This window comes from Notolepis coatsorum, assembly GCF_963971535.1.
Source record: "Notolepis coatsorum genome assembly, chromosome: 16".
NCBI classification, from domain to species: domain Eukaryota; kingdom Metazoa; phylum Chordata; class Actinopteri; order Aulopiformes; family Paralepididae; genus Notolepis; species Notolepis coatsorum.
The window spans coordinates 20,346,969-20,366,143 of record NC_140180.1 but is presented as its reverse complement, the minus strand read 5'-3'; the positions used below and the strand labels follow the sequence as shown (position 1 = coordinate 20,366,143).

At 38.3% G+C, this 19,175-nt stretch overlaps 1 protein-coding gene across 1 annotated transcript; it reads left to right on the top strand.

Annotated features, from left to right (window-relative positions):
* Positions 1 to 10,452: 10,452 nt before the first annotated feature.
* Positions 10,453 to 18,874, top strand: cetn2 (centrin, EF-hand protein, 2; the record flags this gene model as incomplete). Its single annotated transcript, XM_084332295.1, has 5 exons — positions 10,453 to 10,680; positions 15,511 to 15,675; positions 17,172 to 17,300; positions 17,516 to 17,653; positions 18,785 to 18,874. The coding sequence occupies exons 1-5, from the start codon at positions 10,678 to 10,680 to the stop codon at positions 18,872 to 18,874; spliced, it is 525 nt and encodes a 174-aa protein (XP_084188421.1). The 5' UTR covers positions 10,453 to 10,677.
* Positions 18,875 to 19,175: the final 301 nt, after the last annotated feature.

The window sequence follows — 19,175 nt, the reverse complement described above, 5'->3', positions numbered from 1 at the left end:
ATCAGCATTTTCGACTAACTTTGATGTGGTATAAAAAAAGATTTTCCCATAAGCACTTTATGAAACTTCCATGGTTGTACTTAGTACCTCTTAGACTACTTGTACAAATTATATGAAATATTTTTACTGTGTACTTTTTGAGTAATTTCAGTTTTAAAGTCCTCAGAATCAGCATTTTCGACTAACTTTGATGTTGGATAAAAACAATTCTTCCCATAAGCACTTTATGAAACTGCCATGGTTGTACTTAGTACCTCTTAGACTACCTGTACAAATTATATGAAATATTTTTACTGTGTACTTTTTGAGTAATTTCAGTTTTAAAGTCCCCAGAATCAGCATTTTCGACTAACTTTGATGTGGGATAAAAAAAGATTTTCCCATAAGCACTTTATGAAACTGCCATGGTTGTACTTAGTACCTCTTAGACTACTTGTACAAATTATATGAAATATTTTTACTGTGTACTTTTTGAGTAATTTCAGTTTTAAAGTCCTCAGAATCAGCATTTTCGACTAACTTTGATGTTGGATAAAAACAATTCTTCCCATAAGCACTTTATGAAACTGCCATGGTTGTACTTAGTACCTCTTAGACTACCTGTACAAATTATATGAAATATTTTTACTGTGTACTTTTTGAGTAATTTGAGTTTCAAAGTCCCCAGAATCAGCATTTTCGACTAACTTTGATGTGGGATAAAAAAAGATTTTCCCATAAGCACCTTATGAAACTGCCATGGTTGTACTTAGTACCTCTTAGACTACGTGTACAAATTATATGAAATATTTTTACTGTGTACTTTTTGAGTAATTTGAGTTTCAAAGTCCCCAGAATCAGCATTTTCGACTAACTTTGATGTGGGATAAAAAAAGATTTTCCCATAAGCACTTTATGAAACTGCCATGGTTGTACTTAGTACCTCTTAGACTACTTGTACAAATTATATGAAATATTTTTACTGTGTACTTTTTGAGTAATTTCAGTTTTAAAGTCCTCAGAATCAGCATTTTCGACTAACTTTGATGTGGGATAAAAAAAGATTTTCCCATAAGCACTTTATGAAACTGCCATGGTTGTACTTAGTACCTCTTAGACTACCTGTACAAATTATATGAAATATTTTTACTGTGTACTTTTTGAGTAATTTGAGTTTCAAAGTCCCCAGAATCAGCATTTTCGACTAACTTTGATGTGGGATAAAAAAAGATTTTCCCATAAGCACCTTATGAAACTGCCATGGTTGTACTTAGTACCTCTTAGACTACGTGTACAAATTATATGAAATATTTTTACTGTGTACTTTTTGAGTAATTTGAGTTTCAAAGTCCCCAGAATCAGCATTTTCGACTAACTTTGATGTGGGATAAAAAAAGATTTTCCCATAAGCACTTGATGAAACTGCCATGGTTGTACTTAGTACCTCTTAGACTACCTGTACAAATTATATGAAATATTTTTACTGTGTACTTTTTGAGTAATTTCAGTTTCAAAGTCCCCAGAATCAGCATTTTCGACTAACTTTGATGTGGGATAAAAAAAGATTTTCCCATAAGCACCTTATGAAACTGCCATGGTTGTACTTAGTACCTCTTAGACTACCTGTACAAATTATATGAAATATTTTTACTGTGTACTTTTTGAGTAATTTGAGTTTCAAAGTCCCCAGAATCAGCATTTTCGACTAACTTTGATGTGGGATAAAAAAAGATTTTCCCATAAGCACCTTATGAAACTGCCATGGTTGTACTTAGTACCTCTTAGACTACGTGTACAAATTATATGAAATATTTTTACTGTGTACTTTTTGAGTAATTTGAGTTTCAAAGTCCCCAGAATCAGCATTTTCGACTAACTTTGATGTGGGATAAAAAAAGATTTTCCCATAAGCACTTGATGAAACTGCCATGGTTGTACTTAGTACCTCTTAGACTACCTGTACAAATTATATGAAATATTTTTACTGTGTACTTTTTGAGTAATTTCAGTTTCAAAGTCCCCAGAATCAGCATTTTCGACTAACTTTGATGTGGGATAAAAAAAGATTTTCCCATAAGCACCTTATGAAACTGCCATGGTTGTACTTAGTACCTCTTAGACTACCTGTACAAATTATATGAAATATTTTTACTGTGTACTTTTTGAGTAATTTCAGTTTCAAAGTCCCCAGAATCAGCATTTTCGACTAACTTTGATGTGGGATAAAAAAAGATTTTCCCATAAGCACCTGATGAAACTGCCATGGTTGTACTTAGTACCTCTTAGACTACCTGTACAAATTATATGAAATATTTTTACTGTGTACTTTTTGAGTAATTTCAGTTTCAAAGTCCCCAGAATCAGCATTTTCGACTAACTTTGATGTGGGATAAAAAAAGATTTTCCCATAAGCACCTTATGAAACTGCCATGGTTGTACTTAGTACCTCTTAGACTACCTGTACAAATTATATGAAATATTTTTACTGTGTACTTTTTGAGTAATTTCAGTTTCAAAGTCCCCAGAATCAGCATTTTCGACTAACTTTGATGTGGGATAAAAAAAGATTTTCCCATAAGCACCTTATGAAACTGCCATGGTTGTACTTAGTACCTCTTAGACTACCTGTACAAATTATATGAAATATTTTTACTGTGTACTTTTTGAGTAATTTGAGTTTCAAAGTCCTCAGAATCAGCATTTTCGACTAACTTTGATGTTGGATAAAAACAATTCTTCCCATAAGCACTTTATGAAACTGCCATGGTTGTACTTAGTACCTCTTAGACTACCTGTACAAATTATATGAAATATTTTTACTGTGTACTTTTTGAGTAATTTCAGTTTCAAAGTCCCCAGAATCAGCATTTTCGACTAACTTTGATGTGGGATAAAAAAAGATTTTCCCATAAGCACCTGATGAAACTGCCATGGTTGTACTTAGTACCTCTTAGACTACCTGTACAAATTATATGAAATATTTTTACTGTGTACTTTTTGAGTAATTTCAGTTTCAAAGTCCCCAGAATCAGCATTTTCGACTAACTTTGATGTGGGATAAAAAAAGATTTTCCCATAAGCACCTTATGAAACTGCCATGGTTGTACTTAGTACCTCTTAGACTGCGTGTACAAATTATATGAAATATTTTTACTGTGTACTTTTTGAGTAATTTGAGTTTCAAAGTCCCCAGAATCAGCATTTTCGACTAACTTTGATGTGGGATAAAAAAAGATTTTCCCATAAGCACCTGATGAAACTGCCATGGTTGTACTTAGTACCTCTTAGACTACCTGTACAAATTATATGAAATATTTTTACTGTGTACTTTTTGAGTAATTTCAGTTTCAAAGTCCCCAGAATCAGCATTTTCGACTAACTTTGATGTGGGATAAAAAAAGATTTTCCCATAAGCACCTTATGAAACTGCCATGGTTGTACTTAGTACCTCTTAGACTACCTGTACAAATTATATGAAATATTTTTACTGTGTACTTTTTGAGTAATTTCAGTTTCAAAGTCCCCAGAATCAGCATTTTCGACTAACTTTGATGTGGGATAAAAAAAGATTTTCCCATAAGCACCTTATGAAACTGCCATGGTTGTACTTAGTACCTCTTAGACTACCTGTACAAATTATATGAAATATTTTTACTGTGTACTTTTTGAGTAATTTCAGTTTCAAAGTCCCCAGAATCAGCATTTTCGACTAACTTTGATGTGGGATAAAAAAAGATTTTCCCATAAGCACCTTATGAAACTGCCATGGTTGTACTTAGTACCTCTTAGTCTACGTGTACAAATTATATGAAATATTTTTACTGTGTACTTTTTGAGTAATTTGAGTTTCAAAGTCCCCAGAATCAGCATTTTCGACTAACTTTGATGTGGGATAAAAAAAGATTTTCCCATAAGCACCTTATGAAACTGCCATGGTTGTACTTAGTACCTCTTAGACTACCTGTACAAATTATATGAAATATTTTTACTGTGTACTTTTTGAGTAATTTCAGTTTCAAAGTCCCCAGAATCAGCATTTTCGACTAACTTTGATGTGGGATAAAAAAAGATTTTCCCATAAGCACCTTATGAAACTGCCATGGTTGTACTTAGTACCTCTTAGACTACCTGTACAAATTATATGAAATATTTTTACTGTGTACTTTTTGAGTAATTTGAGTTTCAAAGTCCTCAGAATCAGCATTTTCGACTAACTTTGATGTTGGATAAAAACAATTCTTCCCATAAGCACTTTATGAAACTGCCATGGTTGTACTTAGTACCTCTTAGACTACCTGTACAAATTATATGAAATATTTTTACTGTGTACTTTTTGAGTAATTTGAGTTTCAAAGTCCCCAGAATCAGCATTTTCGACTAACTTTGATGTGGGATAAAAAAAGATTTTCCCATAAGCACCTTATGAAACTGCCATGGTTGTACTTAGTACCTCTTAGACTACCTGTACAAATTATATGAAATATTTTTACTGTGTACTTTTTGAGTAATTTCAGTTTCAAAGTCCCCAGAATCAGCATTTTCGACTAACTTTGATGTGGGATAAAAAAAGATTTTCCCATAAGCACCTTATGAAACTGCCATGGTTGTACTTAGTACCTCTTAGACTACGTGTACAAATTATATGAAATATTTTTACTGTGTACTTTTTGAGTAATTTGAGTTTCAAAGTCCCCAGAATCAGGTACTAGAGGTACTAAGTACAACCATGGCAGTTTCATAAGGTGCTTATGGGAAAATCTTTTTTTATCCCACATCAAAGTTAGTCGAAAATGCTGATTCTGGGGACTTTGAAACTCAAATTACTCAAAAAGTACACAGTAAAAATATTTCATATAATTTGTACACGTAGTCTAAGAGGTACTAAGTACAACCATGGCAGTTTCATAAGGTGCTTATGTGAAAATCTTTTTTTATCCCACATCAAAGTTAGTCGAAAATGCTGATTCTGGGGACTTTGAATCTCAAATTACTCAAAAAGTACACAGTAAAAATATTTCATATAATTTGTACAGGTAGTCTAAGAGGTACTAAGTACAACCATGGCAGTTTCATAAGGTGCTTATGGGAAAATCTTTTTTTATCCCACATCAAAGTTAGTCGAAAATGCTGATTCTGGGGACTTTGAAACTGAAATTACTCAAAAAGTACACAGTAAAAATATTTCATATAATTTGTACAGGTAGTCTAAGAGGTACTAAGTACAACCATGGCAGTTTCATAAAGTGCTTATGGGAAGAATTGTTTTTATCCAACATCAAAGTTAGTCGAAAATGCTGATTCTGAGGACTTTGAAACTCAAATTACTCAAAAAGTACACAGTAAAAATATTTCATATAATTTGTACAGGTAGTCTAAGAGGTACTAAGTACAACCATGGCAGTTTCATAAGGTGCTTATGGGAAAATCTTTTTTTATCCCACATCAAAGTTAGTCGAAAATGCTGATTCTGGGGACTTTGAAACTCAAATTACTCAAAAAGTACACAGTAAAAATATTTCATATAATTTGTACACGTAGTCTAAGAGGTACTAAGTACAACCATGGCAGTTTCATAAGGTGCTTATGGGAAAATCTTTTTTTATCCCACATCAAAGTTAGTCGAAAATGCTGATTCTGGGGACTTTGAAACTGAAATTACTCAAAAAGTACACAGTAAAAATATTTCATATAATTTGTACAGGTAGTCTAAGAGGTACTAAGTACAACCATGGCAGTTTCATAAGGTGCTTATAGGAAAATCTTTTTTTATCCCACATCAAAGTTAGTCGAAAATGCTGATTCTGGGGACTTTGAAACTCAAATTACTCAAAAAGTACACAGTAAAAATATTTCATATAATTTGTACAGGTAGTCTAAGAGGTACTAAGTACAACCATGGCAGTTTCATAAGGTGCTTATGGGAAAATCTTTTTTTATCCCACATCAAAGTTAGTCGAAAATGCTGATTCTGGGGACTTTGAAACTCAAATTACTCAAAAAGTACACAGTAAGAATATTTCATATAATTTGTACACGTAGTCTAAGAGGTACTAAGTACAACCATGGCAGTTTCATAAGGTGCTTATGGGAAAATCTTTTTTTATCCCACATCAAAGTTAGTCGAAAATGCTGATTCTGGGGACTTTGAAACTGAAATTACTCAAAAAGTACACAGTAAAAATATTTCATATAATTTGTACAGGTAGTCTAAGAGGTACTAAGTACAACCATGGCAGTTTCATAAGGTGCTTATGGGAAAATCTTTTTTTATCCCACATCAAAGTTAGTCGAAAATGCTGATTCTGGGGACTTTGAAACTGAAATTACTCAAAAAGTACACAGTAAAAATATTTCATATAATTTGTACAGGTAGTCTAAGAGGTACTAAGTACAACCATGGCAGTTTCATAAAGTGCTTATGGGAAGAATTGTTTTTATCCAACATCAAAGTTAGTCGAAAATGCTGATTCTGAGGACTTTGAAACTCAAATTACTCAAAAAGTACACAGTAAAAATATTTCATATAATTTGTACACGTAGTCTAAGAGGTACTAAGTACAACCATGGCAGTTTCATAAGGTGCTTATGGGAAAATCTTTTTTTATCCCACATCAAAGTTAGTCGAAAATGCTGATTCTGGGGACTTTGAAACTGAAATTACTCAAAAAGTACACAGTAAAAATATTTCATATAATTTGTACAGGTAGTCTAAGAGGTACTAAGTACAACCATGGCAGTTTCATAAGGTGCTTATGGGGAAATCTTTTTTTATCCCACATCAAAGTTAGTCGAAAATGCTGATTCTGGGGACTTTGAAACTCAAATTACTCAAAAAGTACACAGTAAAAATATTTCATATAATTTGTACAAGTAGTCTAAGAGGTACTAAGTACAACCATGGCAGTTTCATAAGGTGCTTATGGGAAAATCTTTTTTTATCCCACATCAAAGTTAGTCGAAAATGCTGATTCTGGGGACTTTAAAACTGAAATTACTCAAAAAGTACACAGTAAAAATATTTCATATAATTTGTACAAGTAGTCTAAGAGGTACTAAGTACAACCATGGCAGTTTCATAAGGTGCTTATGGGAAAATCTTTTTTTATCCCACATCAAAGTTAGTCGAAAATGCTGATTCTGGGGACTTTGAAACTGAAATTACTCAAAAAGTACACAGTAAAAATATTTCATATAATTTGTACAGGTAGTCTAAGAGGTACTAAGTACAACCATGGCAGTTTCATAAGGTGCTTATGGGAAAATCTTTTTTTATCCCACATCAAAGTTAGTCGAAAATGCTGATTCTGGGGACTTTGAAACTGAAATTACTCAAAAAGTACACAGTAAAAATATTTCATATAATTTGTACAGGTAGTCTAAGAGGTACTAAGTACAACCATGGCAGTTTCATCAGGTGCTTATGGGAAAATCTTTTTTTATCCCACATCAAAGTTAGTCGAAAATGCTGATTCTGGGGACTTTGAAACTGAAATTACTCAAAAAGTACACAGTAAAAATATTTCATATAATTTGTACAGGTAGTCTAAGAGGTACTAAGTACAACCATGGCAGTTTCATAAAGTGCTTATGGGAAGAATTGTTTTTATCCAACATCAAAGTTAGTCGAAAATGCTGATTCTGAGGACTTTGAAACTCAAATTACTCAAAAAGTACACAGTAAAAATATTTCATATAATTTGTACAGGTAGTCTAAGAGGTACTAAGTACAACCATGGCAGTTTCATAAGGTGCTTATGGGAAAATCTTTTTTTATCCCACATCAAAGTTAGTCGAAAATGCTGATTCTGGGGACTTTGAAACTCAAATTACTCAAAAAGTACACAGTAAAAATATTTCATATAATTTGTACACGCAGTCTAAGAGGTACTAAGTACAACCATGGCAGTTTCATAAGGTGCTTATGGGAAAATCTTTTTTTATCCCACATCAAAGTTAGTCGAAAATGCTGATTCTGGGGACTTTGAAACTGAAATTACTCAAAAAGTACACAGTAAAAATATTTCATATAATTTGTACAGGTAGTCTAAGAGGTACTAAGTACAACCATGGCAGTTTCATCAGGTGCTTATGGGAAAATCTTTTTTTATCCCACATCAAAGTTAGTCGAAAATGCTGATTCTGGGGACTTTGAAACTGAAATTACTCAAAAAGTACACAGTAAAAATATTTCATATAATTTGTACAGGTAGTCTAAGAGGTACTAAGTACAACCATGGCAGTTTCATAAAGTGCTTATGGGAAGAATTGTTTTTATCCAACATCAAAGTTAGTCGAAAATGCTGATTCTGAGGACTTTGAAACTCAAATTACTCAAAAAGTACACAGTAAAAATATTTCATATAATTTGTACAGGTAGTCTAAGAGGTACTAAGTACAACCATGGCAGTTTCATAAGGTGCTTATGGGAAAATCTTTTTTTATCCCACATCAAAGTTAGTCGAAAATGCTGATTCTGGGGACTTTGAAACTCAAATTACTCAAAAAGTACACAGTAAAAATATTTCATATAATTTGTACACGCAGTCTAAGAGGTACTAAGTACAACCATGGCAGTTTCATAAGGTGCTTATGGGAAAATCTTTTTTTTATCCCACATCAAAGTTAGTCGAAAATGCTGATTCTGGGGACTTTGAAACTGAAATTACTCAAAAAGTACACAGTAAAAATATTTCATATAATTTGTACAGGTAGTCTAAGAGGTACTAAGTACAACCATGGCAGTTTCATAAGGTGCTTATGGGAAAATCTTTTTTTATCCCACATCAAAGTTAGTCGAAAATGCTGATTCTGGGGACTTTGAAACTGAAATTACTCAAAAAGTACACAGTAAAAATATTTCATATAATTTGTACAGGTAGTCTAAGAGGTACTAAGTACAACCATGGCAGTTTCATCAGGTGCTTATGGGAAAATCTTTTTTTATCCCACATCAAAGTTAGTCGAAAATGCTGATTCTGGGGACTTTGAAACTGAAATTACTCAAAAAGTACACAGTAAAAATATTTCATATAATTTGTACAGGTAGTCTAAGAGGTACTAAGTACAACCATGGCAGTTTCATAAGGTGCTTATGGGAAAATCTTTTTTTATCCCACATCAAAGTTAGTCGAAAATGCTGATTCTGGGGACTTTGAAACTCAAATTACTCAAAAAGTACACAGTAAAAATATTTCATATAATTTGTACACGTAGTCTAAGAGGTACTAAGTACAACCATGGCAGTTTCATAAGGTGCTTATGGGAAAATCTTTTTTTATCCCACATCAAAGTTAGTCGAAAATGCTGATTCTGGGGACTTTGAAACTGAAATTACTCAAAAAGTACACAGTAAAAATATTTCATATAATTTGTACAGGTAGTCTAAGAGGTACTAAGTACAACCATGGCAGTTTCATAAGGTGCTTATGGGAAAATCTTTTTGTATCCCACATCAAAGTTAGTCGAAAATGCTGATTCTGGGGACTTTGAAACTGAAATTACTCAAAAAGTACACAGTAAAAATATTTCATATAATTTGTACAAGTAGTCTAAGGGGTACTAAGTACAACCATGGCAGTTTCATAAAGTGCTTATGGGAAAATCTTTTTTTTTATCCCACATCAAAGTTAGTCGAAAATACTCATTGTTCTATAAAAAGGACTTTGAAACTCAAATTACTCAAAGTACACAGTAAAAGTAGTTAATATTATTTGTGCAAGTAGTCTTGAGAAGTATTAAGTACAAACATGGCAGTGTAATAAACTACTTATGAAATAATAGAAATGAACCACATGCCATCCTTTACTTTGAAATCCTCACCGGAAGTGTTCCTCTGTGGAATTGTCTGTAGCTTTAGTTTAGTGATCGAATATACTGCGCGTCCTATTGATTCGATGTTCAATAATACTGCACATACGAAACGTCCTATTGATTAGACTAAACGTCCTATTGATTCGATGCGCATTCAATGTCATATTAAGTATTTCTGTAAGATCTACTTGCGAGACTGTGTTCAAAAGTCACGTCGGTTCATTACAACAGCCTCCCAGGGTTGTTTGAATGCATTACCGTAAACCTGGAACTAATCGCGCACTCGAAAAACAAGAGCGGCTCACTTGACCACGCAAAAGCAAAAGACGGCTCACTTGACCGCAGTCCCCATTTCACCTACCTCTACTATTTTAGAAAAAATATGATCACCCATTTTGTCCTTATTATTATTCATATGTTTTTGTTTTGATCCCGTGATTTTCAATCGCGAACCAATCATCTTTTTTGCCCGACTGGTGTCTTTGATTTCCCCTATCTCGCGTGCCTGTTTGTATCCCTCCGGCTCCTAGAGCGTCGCGGTGCGCTCGTCAGCTGACGTGGGGTCTTAAAACAAACGCACATAGCTCTGTCTGTGTGGTCGCAGCAGGCGGACTGACAAACCTGTGCGCGTTATAAAAATAAAAATAAACTGGGAACGTTTTATTTGGTGCTATTCTGTGCTGTGCACGAGTCAAAGAAATTGCAAGACAATTTGGCTTTATTATAATCGTATTTATTTATAAGTCTTGCGAGCGACACATGCAAAGAAACCCCGTTTTATAATCTCCTCCTCCCATCATATATATAGGGAGGCTGTGATCTAGAAGAAATCACGCAGACTTGGACTGGCCAGTAAATCCTCCTTTGCCACCCTGATAATATCATCTAATGGTGAGTGAAGATGTTAAATATGACATGATGATTGAAGGAGTAAAAGTAACGTCTTATTGTGATATTTTTGTCAATAGATAAGCAGCTAAAACGCTACATCTGTATGGTATATGTGGTCAGATACCGCCGTTCTCTGGGTAGAGAGCACCCACCTATCAGTCTAATTTCCAGATAAATACAGAGTGGAAGATGGGGCTACACTCACGTAGTACACACACCCTCAACAAACACCACCAACTGCCTCCATGACAGGCTTGAGCCACTGTCTCTCTCTGCCTTGTCATACAGAGAGTACCATCTTACATGTTTTTAGCTCTTTGCATTTTAGCTTATCATCATTCATCTCCACTTAAATTGGGTGAGGATATCCATTCAAAAGGGCACCCTGTTAAAGATCCCCTCCACTCAGAAATATGTTTTTTTCCCTTTTAGAAACATGACTTTGAGATACAAATTATTATTTGTGCAGACCCTCACCAGAGCACCTTTTCCCACGTCCTTCCCCTGGAGGGGGAGAGCTTCTCTCTACTTCCCTGAAATCTGAGTTGCATGTGTGATGTCACTAATGGTGATGTCATTGTCCAATATTTGTAACTTGACGCCTTTAGATTTAGCATACCGCTGCTGTCGGGACAAAACCTCATAACTCCAAAAACCCAACTTTTCAGCAGATGAAAAAAACTAACACAGATTTGAGGGTGAATAGAGTTAGGAGGTTTAGACAGATGATCGGTTTAATGCTTTCCCATTGTTTAAACTTTGTAAAACCCACACACACATATGGAGGATGATCTACGGAGTTGATTTATATAATAATAAAAAAATTCAAAAAATGGAGTTATGAGGTTTTGTCCCGACAGCAGCGATACGCAATCACGGTGCGGGTGATGTCTTGAAAGAATAATAAGCATTCGACTTGGAAGTCTTGTTGAATATTGCATATGTACAACAACAGTGCTGTATACAGCATATTTACATTTATATTTTGACAATATATCCATATTTGTCTGAATATATCTGCATATAACCCCTCTATATACTTACTACACCTGCATATAACCCATAGCTCTGTATGATAGCATGTACAATAATTCTGTATATACCATATATATATATATATTGATTTATTCTCACTGCATATATATCTATCCACACCTGTCTGTACTTACCTGCACACAGTTTTTTATTGATTGACAAATGTATTAACAGATTGCAGAATGGGTACAATACAGTACGGCTCAATACACACAATTGTTAAGGGGATGCAGACCAGAGAAAGACTTTCGTCTTGTTTACATCAGGGTCCCCCATTTTCAATTCATAACATTTATGACATACACGACATAATACAGATATATAGTACTGTTACATCGAGACATTTATGACATACAAGATATACAAGAAATATACAGTAATTTTCCATATCTCTAGATACTATATCTATATCTGTACATATCCTACTCTTACTAGTTACGGTGCTGGCCAGTATGACTTCTATACCTGTAACGTTTGAACTAAAGCCAGAACCCGCAGATGCAGACACAAACAGGCAGAGACAATGTTGAATCAGAGAAAACCCAAATAATACATTTGGAAAAGGAAGAATAATGGTAACCAGGTCCTTAGACAGTCCAGGGAGTTGGTGCACAGACAGGTAGTCCGACAAGCAGGGGATCATGACCGGGGCTAGGTTCCCAGACAGTCCAGGGAGTAGTAGGCGAGTAGCAGGGTAGTCAGATAAGGGGGGGGGTCGTAGCCGGGAGCGGGTTCTCAGACAGTCCAGGGGATTAACACGGAGAAGCGTAGTCAGGCAGGCGACGGTCCTACACAGGGATCCAGGACACGGGAGCAGGGTGTGGAGCCAGGTAGGTAGAGGACTGTGAGCCAAGGAGGACAGGACAAGTTAGGTAAAGCAAATGAACAAGGACTGACATGAGACTGCAGCAAGGGGATACTGACTGGTAAATAAGAAACTACGATCTGGCAGCCTCATGACATCTGACCCAGGTCTAAATAGGAAGAGCAGTCAGCCGGTGGTAGATGTCAATCAGCTGCTCCTCTGGTCTTCACACACCTGCGCCCCTTCCTGCACTTAGGAGAGAGAGAGAGAGAGATTAGCTAGGAAGCACTCTTGGGCTGGCTTTAATATAGACGCGGTCGGGATAGAGTGAGAGAAACCAAGGGTTATAGTAGCCCCTTTCATGACTGCGATGCAAGCCCTGCTTGAATACGCAGTCACTGGTTCCCACGCTACTAGCCATGTTAATGTGCACCTCAAGCACTGCTTAAAAGCGAGCGGTGGGTCCAAAATATATCACATAGACATTTCAAAGGTACTCAAAACGTCTGTATTTCCGTATTTGGCTGCCTGGTGCACCCAACGCCGGAAATAATTCAGTGTTGACCAGTTTATAAAAATGATTTTAAATGTTTATTAGCAACGCCAAGCTTTCAAACTCCGCCGCGTGTGTGTGTGAAACCCTAATGCAGCGGTGAGTACCTTTGAAATGTCTATGTGATATATTTTGGACCCACCGCTCGCTTTTAAGCAGTGCTTGAGGTGCACATTAACATGGCTAGTAACGTGGGAACCAGTGACTGAGTATTCAAGCAGGGCTTGCATCACAGTCATGAAAGGGGCTAGGGTTATAGAAGACGGGAAGCCTGGAGGCTTGGAGGTGCATGACACACACTACCATACTGTCTTTACACCTGTATCACTGTACGTATTATATTACAACTCTGTACATACATCTGATTAGCACTACACTCACTACTACTACACTCAGTAGTACTCATTTGTATATTTTGTACCCAGTTTAATCACCTGTACATTGTATATTGCTGTTGCACTTTACTGTTTGATTGATTGATTGATTGATTGAAAACTTTATTAACAGATTGCAGAATGGGTACAATACAGTACAGCTCAATACACACAATTGTTAAGGGGATGCAGACCAGAGAAAGACTTTCGTCTTGTTTACACCAGGGTCCCCCATTTTCAATTCATCAGGACATATATGACATACATGACATACAGATAGTCAGTACTGCTACATCTATACATTTATGACATACCAGATTTGCAAATACAGTACTGTTTGTGATACAGAAGGAGTCAAGAAAAGGGAGTATATACATTTGACGTAGAAACTGTACATTGGAGGAGGTTGGGTGGGGGGGGTTGGGTACACTGGGATATTGACAACCATACTGGGTAATTTACATTGGAGGTGGGTGGGGGGGGGGGGGGGCACATTGTATAAACAAGCAAAACTGTACATTGAGGGGGGGGGGGGGGGGACTCTGTACAAACAAACAAAATTGTACATTGGACTATTGACAAGACCATACTAGGTAAATGACTGTACATTGGAGGGGGTTGGGTTAGGATATTTACAGGGGCCAGTGTTGCATTGCAGTCTCCCGTAGGTGTCTCTTGAGAGAGGTTTTGAAAGTGGGTAGTGATCCACATTCCTTTACAGCTTTGGGTAGGGCGTTCCACATTGATGTGGCATAATTGCGAAACGTGTTTAGTCCCTTATTTGAGCCGAATCTGGGTTTAACATGATTTGTGGAGCTCCCTCTGGTGTTGTGATCGTGGTATTCACTGACCTTTGGGAAGTATTTTGCCATGTACATGGGTACCTTGGTCGTGTAGTGTATCTTGTAGACCAGGCCCATTGCAAGTTGCTGTACTCTGTCATCTACTCTAAGCCATCCTAGGTTGTCAAAGTGGGCAGGGGTGAGGTGGGTTCTAGGAGTAAGGTCAAGCAGTAGTCTGACCAGTTTGTTTTGAGATGTTTGTAATTTTGTTTTTAGCGCCTTTGAGGTGCTTTGGTACCATGAGGTGCAAGCATAGTCGTAGTACCCCTGAATGAGTGCTCCTGCCAGAGTCTTCAGGGTATTCTTGTTTACCAGAGAGGAGATCCGGTACAAGAATCGAGTTCGTTGGTTGACTTTTTTTATTACATTGGATGCCATTTTGTCACAGGAGAGATTAGCCTCTAGGATGGAACCCAGGTAGGTAATTTCATCTTTCCTTGTGACAATATTGTCACCCACTGTAACTGAGAAGCCGTCGGTCTTGCTGAGTTTGTTATTTGAACCGAAGAGAATGGACTCTGTTTTGCCCATGTGTAATGATAGTTTGTTATCAGCGAGCCATATGCAGATTCTGCCTAGTTCAGAGCTGAGGGTTTTTTCAACCTGTAACTTGTTCTTGTCAGAGACCAGCAGGGCTGAGTCGTCCGCAAACAGGAACAAGTTGCAGTCACAAGCTGTGCACAAGCATTTGCACTCTGGTTGGATGCCAAACTTCTTTTCATTGTAATACTTGTGCTGTATAATGACAATACATTTGAATCTAATCTAATCTAATATCAATGGGTGCTTGTTGCCAATTTGCATATTCATAGATTATTGCATTCTCAATGAGAATAAAGGTGTGGAGATGCCGCTAAGCAGGGGTGCAGTCGTAATATGGGCGGAGGCCAAACGGCATCCTATTATTATGCAAAGTCTAGGCACTTATCACCTAGACTTTGCATAATAATAGGATGCGCGCACTTCGAAGCCCAAACGCCGTTTGACCGCGGTTGCCCAGCACTGCACCACTGCCGCTAAGCCATTCATACAAATTGTTATTCAATATAGACCTTTTCAAGGGATTAAAATACATCTGGAGGGGATTGCTAAAGATTTGGGTATAGAGTTTTGTCCAAACAAAATAGTAAATAAATAAAATCGGCGGGGCCTACCCATTCGCTTATGTTTGGATCCCAGATTGGGCCTTTTTTTATCATTCCCGTGCCCCGTCTTCTCTAGGCGACCAATGCAAAGAGGCCATCCTTGCAGGGCCCAGTCCCACCTCCGCGGAAGAAGAGCACCCCTAAGCCGGAGCTGAGCGAGGAGCTGAGGCAGGAGATCAGGGAGGCCTTTGAGCTGTTTGACACCGACGGCTCTGGACACATTGACGTGAAGGAGCTGAAGGTCAGGCCAGGGGTGCAACCGATACACACATGTTCACATTCTATGCCAATTTCCGATTTTGTGGTTGAATCGTGGTCGATTCTTTGTGGAATAAAATGTATTCATAGTACTAATAGTAAAATGGTAAAGGGTGCATTTATATAGCGCTTTTATCCAGAGCGCTTTACAATTTGTTCCTCACAATTTACCCACTCGCTCACACATTCACCCACACCACCGACGGCGGAGGCAAAGGTGCCAACCTGCTCATCAGGAGCAATTAGGGGTTAAGTGTCTTGCTCAAGGACACTTCGACACGCTGCCCCCGGGAGGAGCGGGAATCGAACCGGGAACCTCCGGATTACCAGACGACTGCTCTACCGCCCGAGTCGCTGTCACTATTCAGAGTTCTAATCATAATACATAATATATATCATTTAATTTCAAACTCGTACATAATGAAAATTTGCCTTAAAGGTAGAGTATTGTGACGTGGACAAATGGCAACCTCTAGGCAAAGGATGACAACATGGTAGAGCGGGGAAAGGGGAGGGGTTACCTGAGGCAGGGAAAGGGGAGGGGTTACCTGAGGCAGGGAAAGGGGAGTGGTTACCTGAGGAGGGGAAAGGGGAGGGGTTACCTGAGGCTCTACCAAGAGAGGTCTGGTCAAATCCACAGCATAATAAGTTACTGAACTCCAACCCACACGTCAAACCAAAACAAAAAGGAAACAAAGCACAATACCAAGTGGGGCTCTTTTGTCTAGAGGTCGCTTTTGGGGGGGGGGGGGCTTTCTGTATTTTTCACCCATCCCAATTTAGTCGTTATGCCAATTCCCTTCCTGGTCGTTGTGCGCATTGCCCCACTGTCGGCCTAGGGAGGGTGTGGAACTACCACATGCCTCCTCCGATACATGTGGAGTCGCCAGCCGCTTCTTTTCACCTGACAGCGAGGAGTTTCACTGGGGGAACGTAACGCGTGCGGAGGTATACGCTATTTCCCCCCAGATCCCCTCCCTGCTGAACAGGCACCCCGACCGACCAGTAGGAGTCGCAGTTTACAACGACCAGGACACATACCCCACCGGCTTCCCACCCGCTAACACTGCCAATTGTGTTAGTAAGGACAACTGACCAACCCGGAGGTACCGCTGACAGCTGGATTCGATCCCAGAGTCTCTGCGGTGGTAGGCGAGTGCTTAGTCCACTGCGCTACCCAGCCTCACCCCCTAGAGGTCGCTGTTTGATAGCATTACGGGTTATACCTTTAAAACATTATGCTAATAGCAGTCACATTTGTAACCTTAAAAAATAGCTATACAAACCTTTTATTAAAAAGATTTTTTTAAACCAAAAGCAAATTACTCATTGTTATATTTATACCAGCATTGTTCCTCAAGTTAACCCCGTCCCCAACAATATAAATACATCTCCTTTTAATCCCTTTCTTAGCTTTTTGAACTGTAAACTTACAAACGTCTCTCAACGTCCATCTGTCCATCTCTGTTATTGTGCCAGGTGGCAATGAGAGCCCTGGGGTTCGAGCCAAAGAAAGAGGAGATTAAGAAGATGATCAGTGAGGTGGACAAGGACAACACGGGGAAGATCTCCTTCGCCGACTTCCTCGCCATCATGACACAGAAAATGGTAGATATCAAATGGTTGGCTTTGCGATGTGTGCATGCTTCCGCTTCTTGTAGAATCAGCGTCCACAGTAAGGGTGCTCACCGAAAGCTTGTGAAGTGAAAAATGACTTTTCCGTCTTGCTACCTCACCGACCTGGATGTATTTATTGCTGTTTCACTGTGACAGTATTATGTTGGTAACTTTTCTGGATTTGTTCCCTTTCGCCCCTGATTCAGGTGGAGAAGGACTCCAAAGAGGAGATCCTCAAAGCGTTCCGCCTGTTTGATGATGATGAGACAGGGAAGATCTCATTCAGGAACCTGAAGAGAGTGGCCAAGGAGCTCGGAGAGAATCTCACTGACGAGGAGCTGCAGGTAAGGGACTATAGGCACACAGGCATGTACACACCCTCAAGAAAATGTGTCCACCCTATAATACTCTGATATCCCTTTGGGTAGCCTTCTCTTTTTTGTTCTCGCCTGGCCTGTATTCCCTCTCTAATTCTCTCTCCTGTCATTGGCCTGTCTTTATTTCCTCTCTAATTCTCTCTCCTGTCATTGGCTTGTCTTTATTCCCTCTCTAATTCTCTCTCCTGTCATTGGCTTGTCTTTATTCCCTCTCTAATTCTCTCTCCTGTCATTGGCTTGTCTTTATTCCCTCTCTAATTCTCTCTTCTGTCATTGGCCTGTCTTTATTCCCTCTCTAATTATCTCTCCTGTCATTGGCTTGTCTTTATTCCCCCTCTAATTCTCTCTTCTGTCATTGGCCTGTCTTTATTCCCTCTCTAATTATCTCTCCTGTCATTGGCTTGTCTTTATTCCCTCTCGAATTATCTCTCCTGTCATTGGCCTGTTTTTATATCATTCTCTAATTGTCTCTCTTGTCATTGGTCTGTCTTTATTCCCTCTCCAATGATCTCTCCTGTCATTGGCCTGTCTTTATTCCATTCCTTAATTGTCTCTTTTGTCATTAGCCCGTCTTTATTCCTTTTCTAATTATCTCTCCTGTAATTGGCCTGTCTTTATTCCCTCTCTAATCCTCTCTCCTGTCATTGGCCTGTCTTTATTCCCTCTCTAATTCTCTCTCTTGTCATTGGCCTGTCTTTATTCCCTCTCTAATTCTCTCTCTTGTCATTGGCCCGTCTTTATTCCCTCTCTAATCCTCTCTCCTGTCATTGGCCTGTCTTTATTCCCTCTCTAATTCTCTCTCTTGTCATTGGCCCGTCTTTATTCCCTCTCTAATTCTCTCTCCTGTCATTGGCCTGTCTTTATTCCATTCCTTAATTGTCTTTCTTGTCATTGGCCCATCTTTATTCCCTCTCTAATCCTCTCTCCTGTCATTGGCCTGTCTTTATTCCCTCTCTAATTCTCTCTCTTGTCATTGGCCCGTCTTTATTCCCTCTCTAATTCTCTCTCCTGTCATTGGCCTGTCTTTATTCCATTCCTTAATTGTCTTTCTTGTCATTGGCCCATCTTTATTCCCTCTCTAATCCTCTCCCTCTCCAGGAGATGATCGAGGAGGCGGACAGGGACGGGGACGGGGAAGTGAACCAGCAGGAATTCCTTCGCATCATGAAGAAGACCAGTCTGTACTGAGGAAGAAGAGAGACTGACATCGGCGTTGGCATTGGGGGGTCACAGGGGGGTCACAGGGGGTCATCCAGCTCTGTCTCTAATCATTCCATTTACCTTATCGCTACATCACACCACATAGTCAAACGACTTATTCTAGCTAACAAATGCTGCAAGTGAAGGACTCAAGTGTCTGGTGAAATGCCAAATCATCTTCCTCAATCCTTCCCTTGGTAATTTATATGACATTTGCCAAATACATGTTATGTGAAGGCTCTCACAGTCGTACGGCAGTGCAACACGAACACATTGTTGTCCTGGATGT